The following is a 26737-nucleotide window of genomic DNA, read 5'->3' as shown; positions in this document are numbered from 1 at the left end:
TCGCTCTCTTCAAGTGTCGTATTGGCCCTGAGTCAACCAATGGGGAGAGGTCCGGGAGGCGGACCCGACGCTGCGAGGGTTGGGTGCGCCCCTGAACGGATGGCAGGGGGAGGCGAGCGGATTCCTTAGGAACTCGGGTCAGGTGAGAAGACCCTAGGATATAACTTGAGGGTTAGGGGCAAGTGCAGTCCAAGGCGCTGGTGGGGCTTTAACGGCGTCAGGCGTGGGCGTGGGCGCGGGCAGAGTCTGAGGCCTTGCAGAGAAGGGGGCGTGGGGCGTGTGGGGGACGACCTGGAATGGAAGGATGGCGGGGGTCTAGGATTGGGCGGGCGCTTAGGCTAGGAGGGCGTGGAAAAGATCGGACCCTGGGACTAGTCCTGGAGGGGTTGGCGCTCAGGATGCTGAGGCGGTGGGGTGGTGAGGCGGTGGGATGGCGCTGGGTGGTGTCCGGGGTGTTGCATTTCGTGAAGGTGGGAGACGGAGGGAGGAGGGACGCGCAGGAGTGAGCAGAAGTGGGGGAGGGTGGGGCCAGTGTGAGCCAGCCGGTGGGCAAGTTGCCGTCTTCGGAACTAGAGCCAGGGTGGGACAGGGGGCCACAGCTTGCCGGCACAGGCGAGGTGGAGGGCAGATGCCAGGTGCTTTAAGGAAAGTGACTTTGCCTTTATTTGCTTTAGCGGTGTGCGAACACGACCAGAGAGCACAGTATGGAAACTCCCTTAAGGTCCTGGCCTAAATTACCAGCTTCTTTACTCAGTTTTCAGGTAGAGGTTCTAGTACTCATTTCGTCCGCTTAGTCTTCTAGGCGTGTGGCTCATATCAGCTCAGCGGTGGTAAGTTTTCCTGTTTCAGGCGTGGGAGAAAACAAGTACAAACCTGAGGGATGTGGCTGGATTAGGGACTTCCTGGAGTTAGGTGTTTAGTTTTGATTTCAAGATAAGGTTTTCCTTTGGGATTAGGATTAAATGTAAAACCACCCCTCTGGGACAGTTATGGAAAAGATGCTTGATTTCCCACAGTTGGAGCTAGAAATATATGATTCTTCACGCCTTCCACCCTGTCCAGTGTTATTTTTTCCGCTCCTTTCCTCTAGTAATAGTGGGAGAAAGATCAGGAAGGATCCAGGTTCCTTTTTTTCCCCTGCAGTCTTGTACAGTGTTGCATATTCTTTATTATCATATTCTTTGTCACTTAGTCCTTGACCAGTTTATGGTTTAAGAAGGCAGTGCTGTCTTAAACAGAAATAGCTAACCTCCTAATTAGTGCTGATAAATCTTGTCCGCCAAGTGATCACTCTTCTGAATGGTCTACAGCCTGCTTCCCTCAACATTTTATTTTAATACAGTACGCCCCCCCACCCCCACCCCAGCCCAACCTTTCTTTGCTTTAGTAGGAAAATTTTATTCTCTTTTCCTTCCAGATTGTCATCTGGTTCCATGAGCTGTCTCTGGGATTAGTGGCTTAAATCAGCAGTGTCAATTCCAGGATGCTTTGAGACAGCTGATGGGAAGTGGGTGTAGATCTGAGCAGTAGTTATAGTGCGATGTAAGCGATTGAAAGTGCAGTGATCTATGTGTATCTTCCTCTCTTTCTGAGTGCATGACTGTACCTGCATTAGTGAGTGAGCAGTCATGCTCTCTCGTTGACCCTGCAACCCCACTGGGATTGGGAACAGAAAGTTTGCAGCCAGTCAGTTGAAGCTGAAATTTAGGGCTGTAAACTGTGCTGATTCAGTCATGACTTCTATTTCTCAGCCTTCTGCTTTCACTTCTGTGCTCATTCCCTGCTTTCTTTCATACATTCCTGCCTTTTCTTGAATGCTCTGTTTCTCCATTTAATTATTCTTTTCTGTATTTCCAGTCTTTCCTGTTTTCTTTGCATGTCTTCCTCCAACCCCCTTTTTTCTGTGTTTCTTCTTTACTCCTGTTGTACCACACTGTTGCCAATTGTGCTTATGTGCTTGTTAGCTGCGAGGACTGGGAAGCAGAATTGTGGTGATAGAGTCTCATTCCTTTTCGTCCTTGACTCACACACCTGACGTGCCTACTTACTTGCCAGTTGGTCATAATTCAGGCTTGACTTGGGTATTAGTATTAGCCCTGACCCTCTCTGGTGTGCGCATTACTCCTGTTTCTGTGTTTCTCTACCACCATAAAATATGAAACTGAATTAGGTAAATTGAAGGTGTTTAATATCTTATGGTCTTGACTTTTCCATTTTAGCTATTTGAGTGTCATCTGTTGCCACCCATTGATGTCAAGATGACCAAGCTGGGATTTTTACGGTTGTCCTATGAGAAGCAGGACACACTTCTGAAGCTTCTAATTCTGTCAATGGCTGCTGTGTTATGTGAGTGTGCACGTGGACCTCTCTTCCTTCAGATATGGAAAGGAGAAAATCTTGAAAAATCAACAATGGCTCTCTTAAATGCCTTGTTTTTTTCCAGCAGATTACAATGTGTTCTTTTTACTGTTCTCAATCAGTAGAATTTTGCGAAAGCAAAATAAAAGAAACACAAGGATTATAAAAGTTGGGACTATTGATCATCTGGGAAAGAATGAGAAGCACGCTGTACTAATTCTGTTTTCTCTTAGGACTGAAAGAGATACCGGGGACTCTGAGATACTGAATTTTGTAAAAGATACTTGTCTTCTGTGGTTGCCTGCCTTAGTATTTCTGAAAATCTCTCCAGAACTTACTCTGTTTTCTTAGGTTTTTCTAGCTCTTCATGAGTCATAAGTAGTCTTGATTTCCTTACCTCTTAGTTTGCTTCAAACTAAGGTTTGGGGAGGTAAGGTTGTGGGGAGGGGAGGTCAACATATATACAAGACGACCATGTAAATTGGGTGCAATATTAGTAGGTGAATGTGTTGTCATAGGCCTTGACAATAAGTAGTTAAATGTGTCCTACTTAAGTGGAAATGTAGGTGTCATTGTCAGGGGAAGGCGAACTTCTTTGTTTCTCCTGTGTGGAAGGAATGGATAAATACTTTATTCAGCATCATTTTGTATTTCCTGTGACTTGTGTGCTGGATAATACTATTATCTCTATAATATTACTACCTACTATTGTTTTTCATGGTACATTACCATTAAAATAATGGTTCTCTGGTTTTTGCAGCATTCTCCACTCGTCTCTTTGCTGTCCTGAGATTTGAAAGTGTCATCCATGAATTTGATCCGTGAGTACCTTTGCTTGGTCTGGTATTTCCTTTGGGAAGCATTTAGGTTCATGGTTATCAGATTCACGTTCCAGTGAGCTCTCCGTAATGGAGATGGACTTTCTATACATTTTGGGGGGAAAACTCTCAAGTTTTCCAAAGGAGATAATTGTCTCCTTTTGAAACATTTCTGTTGGAATTTGAGCGAGTCTCTCATACTCTTAAAAAATGAGAGAGGCGTTGCTGGTGTGCCTATCACTTAAGATCTGGCTAAGCTAAGAGAAGCCTGGCTTCTCAGCTTGGTAGACAGTTAATGGTGCAGACTGAGGGAAAGGGGCCTGGGCCTGGTGTGTGTTTGAGGTTCAAAAGAAAAATTATAGGTCATAAACTTGAGATCTGTGACTTTTTTCTGTTTAACAGTGAATATGTTAGAAATTGGGCCTATCGGTTAAGTTGTAAGACACTGAGGAAAATTTAAAGCTGTGAGTTGGATTGGAGATTTTATTAGATAAAAAGAGGCATAGGTGAAAAACATTTACTGAGCTTCATTTTGTTCCAAGAACTGTTTTACAGATTATCTATAAATCCTTACAATGACCCTACGAGAAGGAGGTAGTGGTGTCTCCTTTCCACAAATGTGGCTGAGGCTGGCAGAGACCATTCAAGGTTACACACAGAGTAAATGGAGGAGCCAGGATGTGAATCTACGTTTGTCTGTTCCTAGACACTGGAGTAACTATATTATATTACCTAACGTTAAGGCTTAATTAAAAATTTGGAGAACCAGAATCATAGGTTCTTGAAACATCATTGATATCTTAAAAATAGCATATTCAGTTTATGGAGCATGGATTCAAGTTTAATACCTGCATGTATTTACAGATTTGTCGTATTGTTTTGTGTAGATATTTGAAAGCACTTTGGAGGCATACAGATCTTTTCTTTGGGGCCTCCCAAATCAGTTTTTTCTGTTTTTTGTTTTCTCTCTCATGAATGAGGAAACTTACATCCTTTTGTTTCTTGATCACCAGTCTGTTAGGGCTTTTTCTCAGACCCTCTAGATGAGCAAACACTGAGATGAGATGGTCAGGGAAAGCAAGAGCATCTGCTCTGTAGTTGTAGAGATGAAAGGGACTGTACAGATCATGTGATTTGACACTTCTTTTTGCAGAGCAGGAAACTGAGGCCCAGGGTGTGAACCCAGGCCAGACCTTTTCCCACTAACTTGCACTTCCTCTGTGTGACTCTGCCTCTCCTACTGTTAGGTAAAGGACATGATTCTGACACACGTTGACTGCCTTCTACCCCCATCCCTTCTGTCTCCCTGACAGTTACCAAAATAACATTCATCAGCAACAACCAGAAGGATAGAGATTTCTGCCATCTGCTACTTTACTTACTTCAGCTGCTAAAACTTGACTGACCAACGAGGAAATGGGGTTAGAGGGGTGGGCAGGAAAGATGGTTAGTAATGATTATCTTTAGTGATTAAACAGCTCCCTTTATTTTATTTATTTGTTTATATTTTTCTTACTTCCATATATATTTTTGTCTTTTTTATTTCTTTTTAAATGAGAAACTTAAGAGAAGGGGTTACATAGCTTGGACCTAAAGAACTGTGTCCGTATATAACCGTAAGCATTTTATGTCAAGTATTTTTTATGTAGTCTGTATTTTTATGCTACCATGGAGGTGGCATTCAGAACTATTTTAGATAACAACATGAGTAGATCTAATTACAAGTTTAAACACTTATTAAGAAGTTTGTGTTATGGAGTGGACTAAAAAATGTTCATCCTGCGTATGGTGTTACACCCACATCTTTAGAGATGCTCATCACCTCAAGTTATCCTTGTCTCCTTGCCTGTGGTATGGAAATATTCTTCGGTGTGTTCCTGTCACTTGAAAAGAGTCAAGTTTATTGGTGTCCACATCTCAGCTGTCCTGTCTTTGGAGTGCTTGAATTTTCTGACTGGGGCTAATGCCTACTACATGCCAGCCTGGTGAAGCATCCTTCTTGAGTGTTTTCTTATAAGGTTAGACAGCGGTTGCATTTCCTTCCGAGAGAATCAGTGCTTTAACTGAGACAAGCATGGAGCTATAAATGAGGAGGCTTATGGTGATGTAAAATGATTTTCATGCTTGAAATACTTTTTGGTACCAAACTAACTGCTACTGGAGTAATGATAAGTTCCTCAGTGGTGTAACCTGAGGAGCAAAAGTCACTGCAAACTGAGGCAAGTGTTTGGGTATGGAGAGGAGGAGACACAATTCATTTCTTTCTTGTTATAGGTACTTTAATTATCGGACTACCCGGTTCCTGGCTGAGGAGGGATTTTATAAATTCCATAACTGGTTTGATGACCGGGCCTGGTACCCTTTGGGACGAATCATTGGAGGAACAATTTACCCAGGTGAGGGGAACAGGATTTTTTTCCTTTGCAGCAGTAAGATATTTTTATATTATGGAACAGTGTCTTTTATTTCTAGTATCTTCGTTTTGTGACACTTGTAATTTCATTCTGCTTGCAGATTCCTAAAAGTAGATCTTATATAGAAGGGAGAACATGTATGGGAGAGCGGGAATGGGTAGTTTTCCATAAATTCTGGACTTCTGCTTGAATCCATAGGAGAGAAATTTATAGACCTCCTGCAGTTGCTGTATTAGTGTTTCTGGTGGTTTGTCAAAACCGGTGTTACCACGTTATTGATACTTGGATTTTCCCTTTCTCTTTCCCTTAAGGTCTTTGTCTTACTAGGATAACCTATTGGCCCTTCTTCTTCTGGTTACAGGCTTAATGATCACCTCTGCTGCAATCTACCATGTCCTCCATTTTTTCCACATCACCATCGACATTCGGAATGTCTGTGTGTTCCTGGCCCCTCTCTTCTCTTCCTTCACCACCATCGTCACGTACCACCTTACCAAAGAGCTCAAGGTGAAGGATTTGGGGTGACAGGAGGCTTGGGAATGAATGTTGTTGAACCTCTCAAGTTGATGCTAAAGGGTGGGGGACTGAGAGCCTTAGAAGGGCAGGGAGCCAGAGGCTAAAGCCAGCTTTTGCTGAGCCGAATTCCTGAGTTCACCCCAGCCCCTCCCGAGAATATGTGGTTTCTTGTCATTAGCAACTGTTTATCCTTAGAAGAGAACATATGAAGGTCAAATATAAATTGCTACATATGGGAAAAAAAATATTTAAAATGAGGTTCAGATTTTGAATTCCTCACAATCTAAGGGAGAGGAAAAATAACTACAAGAAGCGTTCCGAAGTGGTTAGTTCTTCCTATTAGAAAATGGACAGTAGGACTTCCTACTTCCTACTAGGAAATGGACAGTTAGCAATTATTTGCTGATTTTTTTTTTTTCAAATGTTTATTTAAAAATTCTTAAACCACTTGGCTTTTGTAGTAGACTCCATAATACTGACTCTCTTCTTCTAGGTTTCTGCATTGCTGACCCTGGCTCCTTGCATGCTATTCTTAGTTTGTGGCTATGGTGTCAGGGAGATACCTGAGAGGTGATAAACTAGTAGGAGGGCTTGAGTTTAATTTGGAAACGTTTTCATCCTTCTCCTTGCTGCCCTTGTTCCAAATTTGACTCTTACGAACAGACAAGTCCTTCCTTTTTTGGAGTGTGGGTTATACTTTGTTGTTCTTCTCTCCTGAGTTCACAGATTGCCTAGGAATATTCCAGCTTTATTATCTAAGATCCTGGCATCTTTAGTCCAGAGAGATTGTCACCTGTCTTCGTTGGCTTTTTAGCTCAAATACGTATGGTCTTCCTTTGGTTGTCCTTGAATAGCTTGTAGAGGGGTGACTGGTGTTCCTGTGGTGTGCAGATATTGTTAGGGGTAGGGACTCATAAGTCTGGGGATACTCCAGCCAAACAGCCCATTCTGGGGCAGCATCTGACAGCTTACATGATTTGTCTGTTCTTAGCATGTGTGTACTCAGTTTCAGACTTGCCATCATCGCGGGGAATTGGTTGTGAAGTATGTAGCTTTCTTGTGCTACAAACATTTCTAGCATCACATCTACCGTGGAAAGTGTCAGACTGTTCACTGGGCCCATTGTAAGCAGAATGGACTAGTGGACCCTCTCTTCTCTTTCATAGCTGTATTGGTGTTAACTTCCTGTTACCCCTCTTGTCTTACAGGATGCAGGAGCTGGACTTCTTGCTGCAGCCATGATTGCTGTAGTTCCTGGCTATATCTCCCGATCTGTAGCTGGCTCCTATGATAATGAAGGTAAGACTTAAAGGGCTGAAGAGGATCTGTTCACCTCATTATCTAGTAGAGCTTCATGAAGTGCAGTAGAATCTGGGTTCAAATCTGTTGTTTAGTGATAGCAAAAATGGTGTCTGGGTGAGAAGATGAGAAATGGGCAGGAAGGGACTTCCCTGGTGGTCCAGTGGTTGGGGCTTTGCCTTCCAGTGCAGGGGGTGTGGGTTTGATCCCTGGTCGGGGAGCTAGGATCCCACATGCCTCTCGGCCAGGGGACCAAAACATAAAACAGAAGCAATACTGTAACAGATTCAAAAGAGACTTTAAAAACAGTCCACATCCAAAAAAAAAAAAATAATAATAGGCAGGAAGGGACCTCAGACAAGTTTATATTCTCTCTCTGTCATTTCCTCTAGAAAGGTAGCTGGTAATTTTCCTTATATAAGGCCTTTGGCTCATCTCTGTACTCCTAAAAGTAGAGTTAAGTTTTAGTGTTGGTTGGTACTGTTGTTTTAACATTGTAATCATTTGCTTTATTTTCCTAGATGAGAGGAATGGATATTCTTAAAACTATAGTGACTTTCATTGACTTATTTCCAATTCAGCCTGTATTTATTGAATGTTATTGGTAAAACAGTGTTAGGTATTATAAAGATAGTTAATGAATAGGAGTATTGGCTTATAATTAAGGAATTATAGGGATAGATAATGAATAAAATTATGTTAGCCCATAATCTATTAACACAGATTAATGCAGACTATAAAAATTAATAATAATGGGCAGATAGTATTATGTGCCATGAGAGAAGGGTGAGCAGAGTACTTTGGGAATGTGGTGAGAGGAGAGATTAATTCAGATTTGGGGATCACGGAAGGCTTTTTGGAAGTAGTTGTATTTGAACTGGGCCCTGAAGTTGGAACTTCGTTAGGCAGATGTTAAGGAGAGAGGCAGTCAGGGCATACGGACCAGCTTGTGGTAGGATGTAGAGGCAGGCTGGTGCTTGATAGTACGGGATATCTTTAGGACTGAAACAGCAGGGAATTTAGTGCCTGGAAAGAATAGTAGCAATAATGACTAATACTTACTGAGTGCTTGCTGCATGCTAGGTACTGTTCTAAGTGCTTTACATGCAATAGTTAAATTTGTCTTCACAATAGTTTTATGAAGTAGATACTATTATGGACTCTTTTACAGGAAACTGAGACAAAGGGAGGTAGAGTAATTACACTGTTAATGGGTAGTAGGTCTGAGATATGAATCCAGGTAGTTTGTTCCAGAACAGTATGAAATACTCTTCCAGCATGGCCTTTTACTGGATTTTTGTGTTCTTTCTGCAGGGATTGCCATCTTCTGCATGCTACTCACCTACTACATGTGGATCAAAGCAGTAAAGACTGGTTCCATCTATTGGGCAGCCAAGTGTGCCCTTGCTTATTTCTACATGGTAACTCTTCACTCCCTACTTTCAGGAGTCTCTCTATGTCTGAATACCTATCGGGATCAACTGATATAAATTGGAAGTAGCTCTTGGGCTTTGAGACCATGAACTAGAGGCTAAAAGTCTTTATATAGTCTGTTGTGTCCATACAAAGCCTAATCCAAGGCAGGCAGGCATATCCATTGTATAATAGCAAGATAGAGATAATTTTTTTAATTTTTAAAGGTTTCCAGATACTGTATTTCCTATGGGTACATATTGGTTGGCCAACTCTCTTTTCTGGTGTGTTCCCCTTAAATTTTTCCTTTCCTGACATATATTTTTTTCTGTTCAATCTTGTAAACACCGAGACTTCTTTCCTTAACTGCTTCCACTTGATCACGTTTCCCTTGAATCCTTAAATCCTCTGTGTGACCTTACCGTAGAGTGTATCCAGATTAATGCTGAGAGTTGGGGGCCTCTTGTTTTGTGATCGTGATGGCAGGAGCCATAGCAAACAGAGGATTGAGTTACAGTAATGGGTGTTAATTTGATTTTCCTACTTAAAGAAGTCAATTATTTAAACTCTTTAAACCACTTGGTGTAAATAAAGTTTTTGGTTACTGTAAAGAGATGTTCTTTAAAAAGGTCACAGGTAGGGCTTCCCTGGTGGCGCAGTGGTTGAGAGCCCGCCTGCCGATGTGGGGGACGTGGGTTCGTGCCCCGGTCCGGGAAGATCCCATGTGCCGCGGAGCGGCTGGGCCCGTGAGCCATGGCCGCTGAGCCTGTGCGTCCGGAGCCTCTGCTCCGCAACGGGAGAGGCCACAGCAGTGAGAGGCCTGGGTACTGCAAAAAAAAAAAAAAAAAGGTCACAGGTAACATCCTAAGGTACAATGGTGGTGATCCAAGGAGGAGTGCTCAGACGAACTTTTCTTTTTTATCCTGTCCTAGGTCTCTTCATGGGGAGGTTATGTGTTCTTGATCAACTTGATCCCGCTTCATGTACTGGTGCTGATGCTCACAGGACGTTTCTCCCACCGGATCTATGTGGCCTACTGTACTGTTTACTGCCTGGGCACCATCCTTTCCATGCAGATCTCCTTTGTGGGTTTCCAGGTGAGCCCTAGACTGAGTGAGGTTTTTAGCTTCTTCCACTTTTTCTAAGCAGCTCCAACTAAATTGATTTATCTTGGATTCTGGTGAGGATAGTAAAACTTATTCACAGGTCTGACCTTGCTAACACTGCTTCTGTTAACTGAAGCAACAGAGTTATTGGTCATTAAAGTCTGCCTCCTGGAGTGTGTTAATATTTGTTCATGAAGTTTGAATTTAATGACTCCTAACTTGGCTTAGGTTTATGGGAGGAGGAGGGATATTTTGGTTGAGCTGAGTTAAGGTGAGTGATCACAGTTATCTTTTTCAGTCCTTTTTAATGCGAGTGACTCCATTTAATAGTAATGACCCCTGAACTTCTTAATCGGGCCCAAGTGAAAGTTCTTTAGCAAGCAAAGTCTGAACCTTTTAACCACATTACCCCACAGGGTTAAGAGACAGCTATTAAGTCAGAGAATAATGTGGTATGTGTGATTTGTCATGTAAAATTCTTACGAAAGTGGAACCCTTATTCAGGTCAGCAAGTTTTTCATTACTGATCACCTGCTGTATGCAATTTGCTAATAATACCTGGGAAATGTTAAAAGTAAAAATGTGGTTCTGGTCCTTAAGGAAGTCACAGTCTTGTTGGGAAAGAAGCACACGCTTCTAGAACCACTAGTCTGTGGTCTGGTTGTTCTAGAAATGTAGTTCCTGGACCAGCAGTGTCAGCAGCATCTGGGAACTCATTAGAAATGCAAATTCTGGGGACCTGCCACAGATCTACTGAATCAGAAACTCTGGCGGTAGGGCTTAGCAGTCTGTCTAAACCCCCCCTCTTCCTGTCCCCTGCCATGATTATGCCTGGTGGAGTTTGAGACCATTGGTCTAAGTTATGGAAGAGATCTAAAGTGTGTGGAATATAGAGGAGAGATGGATTTCAGTTTGGTAGATTAGGAGGAAATGGTATTTGCATTGGGCCTTGAATGATCAGAATTTCTGTGAATGCAAATTTTGGGAAAGTGAGAATTGCAATCGAGGCTCAAGAAATAGCCTGAGCAAAGGCCAGAGATGTGATAATGATACAGTGTGGTACACTCTGGAGGACTCTAAATATTCTTTGAAAAATGAGGTAGGTGAATTAGACCCTCCTCTGGATTGGTCCTAATTCCTTGGTGGCCTTAGAACTCATTGGACCCTTTGGTCTGAACTTGGTCAGGATAATTCTTTTGTTCTTGTTGCTCTTTTCCTAACAACCTCATACATATGCTTTCACCTACAGCCCGTCCTTTCATCAGAGCACATGGCAGCCTTTGGGGTCTTTGGTCTCTGCCAGATCCATGCCTTTGTGGATTATCTACGCAGCAAGTTGAATCCACAGCAATTTGAAGTTCTTTTCCGAAGTGTCATCTCCCTGGTAGGCTTTGTCCTTCTCACTGTGGGAGCTCTCCTCATGCTGACAGGTAGGGAAGGCTTTTAGTATTAAGTGTAAATGGGTATGAACATAGAATAAACTCCAAAAATATGGGTTATTTCCTGGCCACAGAAAGATTCATTCTTTCCTCCTATTTCTCTTGATTTCAAGCATATAAAGTCCAACTTCTGCACATTCAATCCTATTGTCAGCCAGTGTCTGGATTCAGCATAGAAAGAAAATCAAATTAGATCAGCTCTTAATCTCAGAAGACCTACACTTGGTGACAGGACTGTATTTTACCATGCTAATCTTTCTCCTCTGTGTGTGTGTGTGTGTGTGTGTGTGTGTGTGTGTGTGTCCGTCCTTTTCTTTCCTATTGGTAGGGTGGGAGAAATCCTAACATTGCTTGCCCTACAGCGTGGCCTCATCTAATCCCATATGACAAAACCGTGACTGTTTAGTTTGGGTAGCATGCCACGTTCTCCTCCTCTCTTCATCTTCCCCACATACACTTCTCAGAGTCTGATTTGATTTTGCCCAAGACTCTGTGTATTCAGAGCACCACTGGAGGGCTGAGTGACTTAGTTTATAGCATTGGCCTTGGTTTGACCAGATTGGTCCTAAAACCCTTCTAGGAAGTATCTCTGCCTCCCTTCTCTCTGAGTTTATATACAGCCTGACTTTATTCTACTGACTGTGCTGACATAAATACTCTCAAGTTTGAAAGAAAGGAAGGAGTGAAATTCTCGAAGTATTGGTGGCATTTAAACAAAAACCTAGTCCTCTGTCTCAGAGAAGCTTATTAAAATGGAAAGTTGTGATTAGTTAGAATCACATGTTATTTTGTTTCAGAAGTAATTGTGAAATATTTGTTGCCTCTTTGCTGCCAGGAAAAATATCTCCCTGGACAGGCCGTTTCTACTCACTGCTGGATCCTTCTTATGCCAAGAACAACATCCCCATCATTGCCTCTGTGTCTGAGCATCAGCCTACGACCTGGTCTTCGTACTATTTCGACCTGCAGCTTCTCGTCTTCATGTTTCCAGGTCTGTTTGCCTTGTTCTGAAGTGGTCTTCTTTCTAAGAATCATCATTTGATTCAAAATAAGTAAAATACCCTCATCCTTGTGCTTTTGTTGTTGTTTTTGTTTTTTGCCTGTTTATCTATGCAGTACAGAGGATGGCTAAGCACATTTTTCTAATATTTGAAGCAGAGCAGAAGTTGAACAATTGCAGATACTGGCAAGTTCAGAGTCTCACAGTTTTCTGTTCATTTGTGTCATAAGTTACAGTTCAGCCCTAGTTCAGGGTTTTTGAGTGCTTCTAGTATACCCCACCCCTCATCCCTGACTCCTCCCCATTTATCTTCTTGGCAGTATTGAATTTTGAGAATAGGCATAGCTGACTGTAAAACTTCTTCATCTAACTTATCTTCTGGCCAATTCAGATATATCTTAGAATTTACCAGTGGTAGGGACTTTGTTTTTTATTAAAGTAACTTTTTTTTTCTTATTATGAAAGTAAGTTGTCATTTGTAAAAATATAGACAAATATTTCAAAAAGTAAAATTTCAGGAGTTCTCACCACACACCTGTTGCTACTGTTAACGCTTTGATGTATATTCATCCATTTATTTATTGATTAGAAGTCAGATGATAGAGTTTTTCCTCTGACTTAAAATTTCATAATCACGATAATTTGTTATTTAGTATTACTTTAGAGAAATAATATATAAGATATATCATTTGTTAGTTTTTTAAGTACAGAGGTGTGTAAAGAGGAAGGCATATGGTCCAAAAACTTCCACAGCAGTACTTTATTTGATGTATTTTATTCTGTTTTATAAATATTCTGTAATTAACTACATCCTTAATGTTGGACATTTATGTGGTTTCAGATTTTTTGCTGTTTTAAAGAGTGCCGTAGTAACATCTTTGCATGTATCTATGATTGTTTTTTCAGCTTTTCACTTCTTTTTACTTTTACTTTTGTAGTTGGTCTTTATTACTGCTTTAGCAACCTGTCTGATGCCCGGATTTTCATCATCATGTATGGTGTGACCAGCATGTACTTTTCAGCTGTGATGGTGAGGAATGAATGCCTGCAGTCTTAGCGAACCTTTCCACCCCTAGCTCTGAGGGTTTTTTTCGTACCCCTGCATGGCAGGTTCAGTATTGATGCTGTGCAGGGGCTTCCCTCTGAGTGCTTGAGGGGCTGCGTGGTAAAGCTGCTCACTGTTGTTGATCCTTCCCAGGAATGTATGGGGCACTCATACATTCTGATTGTGGGGCCCACCTTCCTTGGATTCATAACCCTTGTGTTAGGGAGAGGCACTTTGTCACTTGTTGGAGAAATTGACCCTGGGCGGGTTCCTTCCCCTCTCTTTCTGGTGTCTTAAAATGGGAGATGATGTTTTTTTCTAAAGGCCTGGGTTCTGAGTGCTAGGTTGTTAAAAGAGAGAAGAGAGTTTATATATTGCAGTTAAGTTAGTGCTTCTCACACTTTTTTGATCCCAAACCACAGTTAAGAAATACATTTTATATCATATCATTGCTCAGGGTATACATATATACATGTAGACCTGAAAAACAAACTTTAAAAATATATATATTCTACTATAGATGTATCAAGTATTTTCTCTTCTATTTTTGTTCCATTTCACTGACAAATCATGTTTGTTGAAAACCCCTAAATTGATGTCATCATCCACTAATAGGTTGAAATCTGTAATTTGTAAAACACTGATTGTGATCTTGCTTCCGTTTTTTTTTTAGGTGCGTCTGATGCTAGTGTTGGCGCCTGTTATGTGCATTCTTTCTGGCATTGGAGTCTCTCAGGTGCTGTCCACTTATATGAAGAATTTGGACATAAGTAGACCAGACAAGAAGAACAAGAAGCAACAGGATTCTACCTACCCTATTAAGAATGAAGTGAGAATTAAGCAACGCAAAGAACTGGCTTGGGGAACTGTGTGTGTCTTTGTGTGTGTGTTTGCATTTGTATTTTGTTTGTTTGTTTGTTTGAGTGAGGGGGAGTAAAGTAGAGCACTGTCACAAGAGCTCGGAATGAACTCATAGCCTCTAATTTATTCTGAGTCATCTCATCTGTATTACTGACTGTGTGTAAGAAGCTGTTCTGTGTTACATAAATTTAATTTGGTTTACAGCACAGTTGTTCTTCCTTGTCTAGGTGGCAAGTGGCATGATACTCGTCATGGCTTTCTTTCTCATCACCTATACCTTTCATTCAACCTGGGTGACCAGCGAGGCCTACTCTTCTCCGTCCATTGTGCTGTCTGCTCGTGGTGGGGATGGTAGTAGGATCATTTTTGATGACTTCCGAGAAGCGTACTATTGGCTTCGTCACAACACTCCAGAGGTGAAGATTTGGGAGGCGTGGGATTGTGCGGTAGGAGGAAGGGAGAGACATTTGATGTTAGAGTGAATCAGATAGCTTTTAGATGGGTGGAAAGCTTGGAGAAATTGGAGCTATCGAACCTGGTGTTGAATGAGCCTTAAAGGTCAACCTCCATTCAATTCAGGATTTTTTCTGTAAGTGACCTTTACTGGTAATTATCTGCACTCTGCTTGGACACTTGTATTGACAGCATGGTGATTTTATCATGAGGTAGGCCATTCCAATTATAAAAGAAGAAAAGTAGTTAATAAATAATGCATGTTTATTGTAGAAAAATCCGAAAAGAGAAGCAAAGAAAAGAAAAAGGAGACATAAATTTTCCATAAAGGATCACCTAATGATAACCACTTTTAACATTTTGGTTTATACCATTTGAGAATCTGAAGTGATTTTCTTTCCAATAGCTGCTGGGAATGGCACTTCTGAGTTAGATTCTTTTTTTTTTTTTTTTTTTTTTTTTTTGCGGTACACGGGCCTCTCATTGTTGTGGCCTTTCCCGTCGCGGAGCACAGGCTCCAGACGCGCAGGCCCAGCGGCCATGGCTCACGGGCCCAGCTGCTCCGCGTTATGTGGGATCTTCCCAGACCGGGACACGAACCCATGTCCCCTGCATCGGCAGGTGGACTCTCAACCACTGCACCACCAGGGAAGCCCTGAGTTAGATTCTTATAAGAATTTCTTAATCCTTTTTCGTCCTAGCCTGTGATTTGTTTCCCCTCCCCAACCCTTCTTCTTTTTAGTAACTGATTATTGTGACTTTGTTTTTGGTCATTTATTTAATACGGTTATCTGATGACACCAGGCTGTTTATATGGAAATACTGCACAGCCCACTACACCTCCCGCACCATTATGCTTGTTTGTATGAGATGATCTGGGATGAAAGTATTGGCAATGTTGGGTCGTATAATTTGCGGTGAGATTTCATGATTGTATGTAAATGTAGGACCAGGTACCAAGATGTATTTTCTTGTTGGGCATATGTTATTCTGTGAAGAAACTGATTAATTAGCAATATCTCACTTCCTGTCAGATGCCCTTCCACCCCTCTTGTATTTGATTTTGGAGGCAGTGAGAAGCTTGTTATTTCCATCTCCCATTCTTCTTTCAGGATGCGAAGGTCATGTCATGGTGGGATTATGGCTACCAGATTACAGCTATGGCGAATCGGACTATTTTAGTGGATAACAACACATGGAATAATACCCATATTTCTCGAGTAGGGCAGGTAAGGTGAAGGGGTCATTTGAGTGTTTGATGCACAGGGTTTAGTGGGAAATACTTCTCCATGAGGGGTCATATGGCCTGGACTTTTGCGCTGAGAAACGTGCGTGTGTTTTTCTAGGCAATGGCATCCACAGAAGAAAAAGCCTATGAGATCATGAGGGAGCTTGATGTTAGCTATGTGCTGGTCATTTTTGGAGGCCTTACTGGGTATTCCTCTGATGGTAATGTACTTGATTCTACTTCTAGCTACAAGGCATAGATTCTAAGAAAACTAGATGAATCTCTTTATTTTTCTATCCTTTTACCAATATCTTATCAACATATTTTCTTAGTTGGGGAAGTTTTTAAGTATTTGCAACTTGAGATTTGGTTATTTTTATTTATTTATTTATTTATTTTGCAACAGGTAGGAAGTAGATATAAAGAATTCTTCTCATGTAGATATGGCATGCTATAATTGTCTAAAGACTTAGGAGTAGTTCCACAACCAGTGAACAACAGAGAATATAAGGCTTCTGAAAATGAGCTTAAGAATTAACATTTTTTAGTGGGTTTAAGCCATAGAATCATCTGCCAACTTAAAATGTTTTATATATGTATATTTATATGGCATATGTTAACCATGTTCCCTATGATTATTAGCAAAATCGTATGTTTAGAAGAATCATCCAAATATAGTTCTCTGCCTTAAAAAAATTAAAGCAATACCTGTTTATATTTTTAAATGTTAAATACTTCTGAAGGTTTATAATAAAAATGGTAGGGCTTCCCTGGTGGCGCAGTGGTTGAGAGTCCGCCTGCCGATGCAAGGGGCACGGGTTCGTGCCCCAGTCTGGGAAGATCCCACATCCCGCGGAGTGGCTGGGCCCATGAGCCATGGCTGCTGAGCCTGCGCGTCCGGAGCCTGTGCTTTGCAATGGGAGAGGCCACAACAGTGAGAGGCCCACATACCACAAAAAAAAAAAAAAAAAAAAAAAAAGTCCTCTGCCCCTAAACTACTTTATAACGTCAGTTCCCAGGAAAATTATTCCTTCAGTTATTTCTTCTAGTACTTATGTACATATTTCTAAATAATATGTATATCCTGCTATTCATTGATCTATCATTTTAGATATGCTGTGTCAACTTCTTATTAAGGTAGATAAGGAGTTTAGTTCTTTGTATGATCCCCTCCCCCTTTCTGTCTTGCATCTTCTCAGTAGAGTTAATGATCAGTTTTTGGTTAAATCCAGATAAAGTGTTTTCATCATGACTAAGTAAATATTATTTACTGCTGAGTCAACCTGTACACCATGGTTACATTCTTATCTAGAATAACTTGTTTTCTGCAGTTAATAATTACCTCATATTTCTGTCTTAATTTTCTTTGAATATGTGGTTGCTTCTTAGAGATGTTCAGATTTTAGATTATGTCTGGCTTCTGATATAGACAGACTTAACAAATCCACCTGGAGAGTATATGTAAAGTGTCAGTATAAAGTAATAAGACTAGTTTCTGTGTGTGGTGTGTCTTGTACAAGCAGAGGAAGAATGATGATAGCAGGGATGTGGTCCCATGGATTTGAACTTTCACAAGCAATTGTTTCAGCACCATTTGGTTGTGTGTGATTATAGGTCTTTTTCTTGCTAATAATAATAATTTATCCAAATAGTACAGAAAAGTATTTGTGTATGTATGTATGTTTGTGTGCATGTGTATTTTTATATATGCGAATGTACACACGTATGTGGTAGAAATGGATAGTTCCCTGAAATCTTTAGTATTCCATGATACATATATATATATATATATATATATCACATTTTCTTTATCTGTTCATCTGTGGATAGACTAAGGTTGTTTCCATGTCTTGGCTATTGTGAATAATGCTGCAGTGACTGCTGATATCTCTCTGGGATATTGATTTCATCTCTTCTGGATATATCCCCAGAAGTGGGATTGCAGGATCACATGGTAGTTCTATTTTGAATTTTTTGAGGAACCTCCCCACTGATCCTGTAGTGTCTGTACCAATTTACATTCCCACCAGCAGTGCACAAGTACTCCCTTTTCTTAGCATCCTTACCAGCATGTCTTTTGTCTTTTTGACGAGAGCCATTCTAGCAGGTATGAGGTGATGCCTCATTGTAGTTTTGTGTTTCCTTAATGATTAGTGATGTTGAGCACCTTTTCATTCATGTATCTGTTGGCCATTTGAATCTCTTTGGAAAAATGTCTTTTCAGGTCTTTTGCCCATTTTTAATTGGATTATTTGGGGGTTTTTTGCTATTGAGTTGTATGAGTTCCTTATATATTTTGGATATTAACCCCTTATTTGATATATGGTTTACAGATATTGTCTCCCATTCCATAGGTTGCCTTTTCATTTTGTTGATCATTTCTTTTGCTGTGCAGTCTTCCATTCTCAAAGCTTGTCAGCTTTTTGCTTCAAACATACCTGCCAGGGAGCTATAAAATCAGTACTCTTAAGATAGTTGAGTTGATGCTCTGGGGTTTTATTTTTGGTCCTATTTCTGGCTGTGTGGTCTAGGCAAGTCGCTGTGCTTCAGGTTTTCCATTTGAAAGACGGAGGTACGATTGCAGACATTCCATGAGGATAATAATATTATTTCTTGAATACTTACTATGTGACAAACAATATGTAAGGTAACATGCTTTTACTTATAATGTTGTAGCAGCCCTATTGTTGCAGATACTCTTGTTTTTCTAATTCGACATATGAGGAAACTGAAGCACAGAGAGGTTCAGTAACTTGTTCAGGGTCACCCACCTAGAATTGGCAGTGTGGGAATTCAAACCCAGGCAGTTTATCCAGAGTCCAGATCCAGAGTCTGTGTTCTTCACCACTGTGATATTCCCTGGAACCCTTTTTAGTAGGGCAGTAGGAATCTTTTCTTACGGATCAATGATTCATCTTATACTAATCGTCTATTTCCCTAAAGCCTTTGGGGGAGATACAGGGAGTGACATATTCTAAGAGATAACCTGAGTTGATGGTGCTGTCAGTATTTATGGAGCCTGGTAGTGTGTTTTACATAGAAATGTTGACTTCTCATACATGTGCTTTAGAAGTTTGTAACTTTGCAACTGTAGGTCAAGAGAGAGCACATTCTCTCTTCTCTACCTTTTTGGTAAAGCTGCTACTCCCTAGGTCATTGCTGTCCAATGACATGTGGGATCCACGTATGTATTCTTAAAATTTTCTATTAGCGGGGCTTCCGTGGTGGCACAGTGGTTAAGAATCCGCCTGCCAATGCAGGGGACAGGGGTTCGAGCCGTAGTCCGGGAAGATCCCACATCCTGTGGAGTAACTAAGCCCGTGCACCACAACTTCTGAGCCCATGTGCCACAACTACTGAAGCCCACATGCCTAGAGCCCGTGCTCCGCAACAAGAGAAGCCACTGCAACGAGAAGCCCACGCATCGCAAGGAAGAGTAGCCCCTGGTCTTTGCAACTAGAGAAAAGCCCACACGCAGCAACGAAGACCCAACACAGCCAAAGATAAAAAAATAAATTTATTAAAAAAATTTTTTTTTCTATTAGCCATATCAAAATAAGTAAAGAGAAACAGGGAAAATGAATTAAATAATTTTATTAAACTGAATATATCTAAAACAATGTGTAACCAAAATATTTTACCCATTTTTTTTGTTTTATTTTGGACTAAGTCTTAGAAATTCATCATGTATTTTATACTTATAGCACATCTTAATTTGGACTAGCCACATATCAAGTGTCAGCAGCTACGTGTGGCTAATAGCTAATATATTGGACAGCTTAGCCCTAGCTAATACTTGGGACTAACTTCAGTTATGACCTAAGTCTGGGCCAATAGCGTAGGATTTTAGGAGTCTACAGGAAAATCTATAGGAAAAGCTGTATATTTTGAGGAAAAAAGTTTTGACCATACATTAGCTTTGTTATTTTTATAACTTAGAGTTAAATGGTACTATACCCCATTAGAAAAGTATTTGGGGGAATTTCCTTAGACATAGTGACCTTTCATTAGGTGATTTAGCTCCAGCAACCTTTGTGATAACAGCAGTTTTTTCTTTTTCTTTTTTTTTCTAGACATCAACAAATTTCTGTGGATGGTCCGGATTGGAGGGAGCACAGATACAGGCAAACATATCAAGGAACATGATTATTATACTCCAACTGGGGAATTCCGTGTGGACCGTGAGGGTTCTCCAGTGCTGCTCAATTGCCTCATGTATAAGATGTGTTACTACCGCTTTGGACAAGTCTACACAGAAGCCAGTGAGTGATTCCTGATAATAACAACAGTAACAACAGTAATAGCTAACACATACAGTGTTTTTTTGTTTTTTTTTTTTTGCGGTACGCAGGCCTCTCACTGCTGTGGCCTCTCCCGTTGCGGAGCACAGGCTCCGGACACACAGGCTCAGCGGCCATGGGTCACGGGCCCAGCCGCTCCACGGTATGTGGGATCTTCCCGGACCGGGGCACGAACCCCTGTCCCCTGCATCGGCAGGCGGACTCTCAACCACTGTGCCACCAGGGAAGCCCCATACAGTGTTTTTTATATGCCAGGCACTGCTTTAAGTGCTCTATATCTACTAATTCATTTAATCCTTATAACAGTACAAAAGGTTGATACTAATATTATTCCCATTTTATATATGAGGAAATTGAGGTACAAGTAGGTTCCTTAATTGCCCAAAGGCACATAACTAGTGCAGGGTCAGGTTAAACTCAGGCAGTCTGGCTCTAGCTTTTGTGCTTTTGCCCATTACTTTTTATTGCCTCTCAGTAAACGGTATTGTAGTGGAGAAAGGAATGTGAAAGGGGATAGAGCGAGATAAAGGACTTTACATTTCTTCAGATAAATTGAAAGTAATTTGATTAAGTCTTTCTTTTTGACTTCTTTCCTTTCTTAGTTCTGCAGTTGGGACTACTTTTGAATTAGATGCAGGCCTGTGACATCTGATAGGTTCAGAAGGGTTGCTAGTGTATCACAGAGGCCATGGGTGGTAATCCTCAGGAACAAAGGTGCTTGGAAGTCAGCCCTCTGTCTCTTAGAAGAGATAACCTCCATGCACTCTGCCAAGCATCATCTCGGAGAGGCTGTGAGTTAGGGTAACACTTGATTTGCCCTTACTAACTGATGTCCTTTTCTGCAAGCCCTACTGTCTAAACAAACTGCATGCTAGGGAATAACATTCCAGTGGGATGATTAATCAAGTTGACTTAGTATTTCTGTAGGAAATAAGCACTGTAGAAAGATGTGTGTCTCCATTTTTGTCACTCTCTAGAGCGTCCACTAGGCTATGACCGTGTTCGGAATGCTGAGATTGGGAATAAAGACTTTGAGCTTGATGTCCTGGAGGAAGCATATACCACAGAACATTGGCTGGTCAGGATATACAAGGTGAGCAGATGTAACACTGAGAAAGCAGCTCTAGTGCTTAAAAACGGGGCCACATGTTTATAAAATAGGGATATTTCTAATGTCTAAAAAGTAGCTTGTGACTCACTTAGAATATTTTTATTTTAGATTGTTCTTAGAAAGTAGACACTCCAGTCTTCTGTCATCCTGGAAGTGGTTACAGTGATATTTTTCCAGTTGGAGCCAGACTTGATCTGTTTTAGTGATTGTCAGTCTTGGAGCGGTGGGGGGAGAGAGAAAGACGGGGACAGAGGGAGAGAGGGAGAGAAGGAGAGAAGGAGAGTGTGTGTGTGTTTTCGAACTACATTTTCTTCTCTCCCACTGAAGAACTTATGGCATAGAGAGTCACATAGAAGTGTGTTATATCTCTTACGTAAGAAAAGGTTGAGAACTCTTGCTGTATTTGGAAGAGTAGCTAGTCCCACACCAGAGCCAAACCAGGAAGCATAATCCAACATAATCTGTCCCCATCTGGGTGAACCCAGCTCAGTAGAGAAGCTCTCCCATGTTGACCTGATGATTGTAAATATTAAACTGATACCTTTCTGTTGGCAGGTGAAGGACCTGGATAATCGTGGCTTGTCAAGGACATAAATGTTACGTCCGTTCGGCTCTGATCTGCTTCGCACTGAGTGTGTCACATTTAGGGCGCTGAAGATGGTTTAAAAATATGCAGTTTATAAGAACAGAGCGCGACGAGATTAGAATTGTCGGGAGGTTTTGTCCTGGGCAGTATGGGCTGAGCCAGATGGAATGATCTTTATAATTCTGAGCAGGTTACCAAATGAAATGTCATGGCTTTACTTTGGTCAATTAAAGGGGGGAATTTTTTTAAAAATGTGCCTTATTTGTTTTGACTTATGACTGATTTGAGGAAGCCTAAAGTTTATGCTGGGCTGATAGAAGGACAGAAAACAGACCTCATCTGTGCTCTTGGCTCCCTAAATGAGCCACGTAGGGGCATTCTGTCTTTCTCTCTCAAATCAGGAGAACTATCAAGGACTAGCTCAGATCCTACATATACAAACAGTTTTGTCATTTCAAAAACTGCAGTACCTAGCACAATGCCTTGCACATAGTGGGTGCTCAGTAAGCTTTTACTGAATGAATAAAAGTTTGTGGGACCAGAGGAGTGCCGTTTCTGGGCAGGAAAGGTAGCTGCATTGCCATCATGTCTCTGTTCTCAACATCTCTTGTCCTTAGAGGCTCTTTGATTACAAGGGACAGAAGGTGGCTAGCCAGACCTGATCTCACCAGTTTCTTTGGGACTAGCTAGGTGTTTTTGTTTTTATGCAGGAGTAAATCCAGTGATACTAAATCAGTAGTTTTGAAGACTTAAGGCAAACAGTGAAATTATTCTCGATGGAGAGGACGAAACTCCTCCAACATCATGTATAGAACTTGATGGTCAGTAGGTGTTTTTGAATTAGCTGATTTGTAACCATACGTATCTATCTGAAATCTAGCTTTTCAGTACTTTCACTTGTCCTTTAGCGATTTCCTTTAGCTCATGCACTAAAACTGTTGTGAATATTTAAAGGTGAGCTTCTCTCTCCCTTAGTCTCAGCCTCTGTTATTATATATCACTAACAAGCTCCATGATCTAGTTCTGAAGCCCTTGCCAAATTAGCTACAAAAAGCACAGGAGTTCCATCTATATTTAATGTCAGGACAAACAGCCTTATGTTCAGTTACAATAGGGTATTTTATGTATTTTTAGACATATGTCAGTGATGTGTATAAACCCTTAGTTATTAAAAAAAAAATACAAGGTAACTCTTTACTGTTACCTGTTTAAGAAACAGGAGCAATGACGTGACTTTCAGATAAGTCAAAATGGTGCTCCTAAAGGTATGCTCAGGTCTACCTGTGTACCCAGGAAGCAGCCTTCCAAACCAGTTTTATGTACCACGTGCTTCAACTGTGGGTGAGATTTAGATCTGATGTAAGATTTGATTTACTATATGTAGATACATGACTTGATTTATATACAGAATTCCTCCCTAGTGGAAGAGGTTATTCAGACGTGGGTTTTTTGTTTGTTTTTTTAACCAATATGAGTAATACCAGTTAGAGATCATTAGTGATTTACCTCTGTAGGAATGGGATAACCCTTTATCACTGTACTTGTTACTCTTATGATTTTAATTTTGTTACTTTCTAGGCTACATGAAGCTATATTTTTTAAAAATTTACTTCTAATTTCCATCGTTACAGTGCACTTAGTGTAAAAGAAAATCAAATAATTCTAAAAAGCAACACTGTTTTCCACACCCCCCCCCCACCGAGGTACCCACTTTCAACTCAGCTGATTCTCATATTACTTACCTCCATATCATTAAATGACTTGCTTTATTTTGCTATGTGTTGGTTTTTCAATTTTAGGTATCATCTGTTGACTTTCTGGTGTGGAAATTGAGGATTTGGTTCTTTTTCACCATCCTGCTCTTCCCATGGACACACATATTCTTACCATCTCAAGGCTCTATTATAGTTATGGTTTAGGTTAACTCAGTAGTTTTTACCTTAAGGCTTTTCACAACTAGGCCATGTGGTATATATAATGTTACTACTTTTTTTTTTCTGCATAACATTTTTGAAGGGAGTTTTTTCACTTGTGTTTTGTACTCGTCACTGATTTCTCCCCAGACTCACCTTCATTTGTGCCAGCTTCCTTTTAGTATGTTCAACTCATTAGGTATTCATTCTTAGAGATGTCGTCTGTTTTGGTATATTCCAGTTTGGATTGGTTTACTCTCTAGGTTTGCTACCCACCTCTTGGGTTGGTGTATCCTTTCACTGTTATATTGTGTGTTAATCCCCTGACTTTCTTGATTTATCACCACTACCTTCCTAAGAAAGTGTGTGGGAGATAAATTTCTTGAGGTCTTGAGTGTCTGTCATCACACGATTCATAGGTTGCCTAGGTATAGAGTTCCAGGTTGGGATTAACTTTTCCTTAGAATTATTTTTGAAGGCATTGGCCCATTGTTTTCTGTCTTCTAAATGCTGAGAAATGCAATGATATTCTGATTCTTATTTTTTTTGTATGTGTCCATTCCCTCTCACTCCCTCCCCAGACCTCTTAGTATCTTCTCTTTGTATGTACTATTTTGAAATTTTCCCAATGATGTGTTCAGAAGCTGGGTACTTTAACCTTGGAAAAGTAAAGTATGGAAAGTATGGGAAAAGTATGGAAGGTCAAGTTCTTTTGTCTGGGAAATTTTCTTGAGTCATTTGTGGATTCCCCGACTCCCTTTCTTGTTGTGAAAAATAAGTTACTTGGATTTTGGACTTCCTAGATTAGTCTCCCAATATTCTTATATTTAATCCTCTGTTTCCCATCTTTATTCTTCCTTCTGGAGATTTCCTAAACTTTTTGTTCCTAACCTATCTATTTTGTTTACTTTTTTCTACTATCATGTATTTTTTTTAATATCCAAGAGCTTTTTGTTTGAATATTCCTTTGTTTGGACATCTTTCATATTAAAGGCCTTTTCAAAGTCTTGCTTGTTTGCTCTTATTAAAGAGTGGGACCCTAAAAAGATGACTGGAAGGTCTGTTTGGTTTGGGGTGGGGCTTATTGAATGTGGGCTTCATTCTCCTGTGATCTGGCTGCATTGTTAACATTATGAAATCCCTGATATTGGTATCTTTAGATCTTTTCTTCTATATAGGTAAGATTCCCTTGAGAAGGCTTTTATGTCCTCTGAAGGATACAAGCCAGGCTGCCAGATTTCTGGGAGTAAAGTGAGGAAAGAAGGCTCACAGGTTCGACCTTCAGTGCATAAACTTAATCCTTTTGGTTTCAGTTAGGTACCTAACCCTTAATTGTGCCTGATGCTATCCAGTTCAGATAACCATGTATTTACCCTCTCAAGTCTAGTACCAGCTTCGGGGAGGGGCAGTTCCTTGTATACATAGAGGAGGGAGAGGACCCAAGGGTCTATTTGCTTCATACATAGTCTTTCACCCTCTTTTAGCCCCACCTTCACCTCATTCAGTACCTGTTGTCACTAATTCAACTTGAGCCTTTAGGGAGTTCTATGATGTAAACCAAATTGCTTTTCTGCTTTCCCATTGCTGGCTTTAGGATTCATCTTTCTTTCATCTAAATTACCATTCATCTAAAGACTTTCCACTTTGCAAAAATTTTGTTTTTCGTGTTCTGTGTTTGTGGGTTATTGCCTTTTAAACATTTACTATTTTAAAATAGTAAATTTAATATTTCATTATTAAGTTAATTTATTTTAATATTTACTCTTAAAATTTACTATTTTAGTAAGGTTTCAGAAGGGAACAGGTTTTTGTGAGCATCTATTCTTTAACTGATACTCTGCCTGAGATGTGTATGCCTTATTTTTTTCAGGCTAAGATACCTTTATTCTATCTAGACACAAAGGAACTGTGCCGGTCTGGTCCTCCTCTTCCTTTCTTCATATTCTTTGTTTGCAGCATGCAGTGCAGAAACTAGAGAAAATGGAGTAAACGATCTGGAAAACTTACTTTATTACACGAAACCTAAACAGTGATGTCACGGTTAAAAACTTCTCACATAAGCATTTCGAAGGGTTCTGGTCTTGTTTTTTGTCTTTTAAACAAATGTATGCATTTTTGTGTAACATATTTTACACTTATTTTACCAGTATCACAATCAAGAGCTAGTTATGCTTATTGTATGTGGCCCAGTTTTAAGAATTGGAGAATAGATGATCTTGCCTGCGCCTTGAGTTCCCAGTCTAGTTTACTGTTGAGAGGGAGTATCTATTTCAGTTTTTCCACATTGTTTTCTCTAGCCAGTCCCTTTTTCAGAATTTACTTTCACACCTAAACTGGTTATTCTGCTTTTAAAATTTGCATTGTAAAATGCAGCGTTTTTGCTTCTACCTGCCCGTTTCTTACACATTAAAGAGAGAGCAGGTAGAACTAAGCTATGCAGTTGCACTTCCTTCAAAAAGGTTGAGTGGAGGTATTGTTTTGGTGCCTGTTCGGACGAGACATGGTAAAACTGGTTATCCTGACATTACCTCCAGCTACAAAAGAGTAGCTTTCTTCATCCCGATGCCTTCCCACCCCCCATTACAGTGCAGCCAGTATTTGATGCTTCTCGCTCCTATCACAAAGTTCCTTTCATTCTAAACAGGATCAATGCTCAACAGCTGTCCCTGGCTTCTCGGCTCCAGTTTTATCTGGGCCGCGCTTTAAAGTTACAGAGACAGCACTTACGGAGTGTGATCCTCGCTACCCTGCCAGGCAGCGGGGCGAGATGCTCGGGGGTCCGGGGCGGCGGTAGCTAGCTCCGCAGTGCTGCTCTCCCCGGGAGCGCGAGGACGGGCGGCCAGCCGGCCGGCCGAGGTCACACGCCGGGTCCCACT

At 40.8% G+C, this 26737-nt stretch overlaps 1 protein-coding gene across 3 annotated transcripts; it reads left to right on the top strand.

The window, feature by feature from the left end:
• Positions 1–69: 69 nt before the first annotated feature.
• On the top strand, positions 70–24865 carry STT3A (STT3 oligosaccharyltransferase complex catalytic subunit A; the record flags this gene model as incomplete). Of its 3 annotated transcripts, XM_082845110.1 has the most annotated exons (18): positions 70–142; positions 2220–2346; positions 3119–3179; positions 5451–5572; positions 5952–6097; positions 7315–7405; positions 8720–8826; positions 9751–9915; positions 11174–11354; positions 12199–12354; positions 13302–13393; positions 14082–14237; positions 14497–14685; positions 15835–15951; positions 16069–16171; positions 20024–20212; positions 21229–21344; positions 21918–24865. In XM_082845110.1, the coding sequence occupies exons 2-18, from the start codon at positions 2259–2261 to the stop codon at positions 21954–21956; spliced, it is 2118 nt and encodes a 705-aa protein (XP_082701236.1). In that variant the 5' UTR covers positions 70–142; positions 2220–2258. The 3 variants fall into 3 exon arrangements, with proteins under 3 accessions (XP_082701236.1, XP_082701234.1, XP_082701235.1); XM_082845108.1 differs by lacking the exon at positions 21918–24865 and having other exon boundaries at positions 94–142; positions 21229–21407; XM_082845109.1 differs by lacking the exons at positions 70–142; positions 21918–24865 and adding an exon at positions 776–830 and having other exon boundaries at positions 21229–21407.
• Between the last annotated feature and the right edge of the window lie 1872 nt (positions 24866–26737).

The sequence above is a fragment of the Leucopleurus acutus genome, assembly GCF_964270905.1.
Source record: "Leucopleurus acutus genome assembly, chromosome: 8".
NCBI classification, from domain to species: domain Eukaryota; kingdom Metazoa; phylum Chordata; class Mammalia; order Artiodactyla; family Delphinidae; genus Leucopleurus; species Leucopleurus acutus.
Note: the sequence above shows the minus strand (reverse complement) of the source record. Positions and strands in the feature narration are given on the sequence as shown.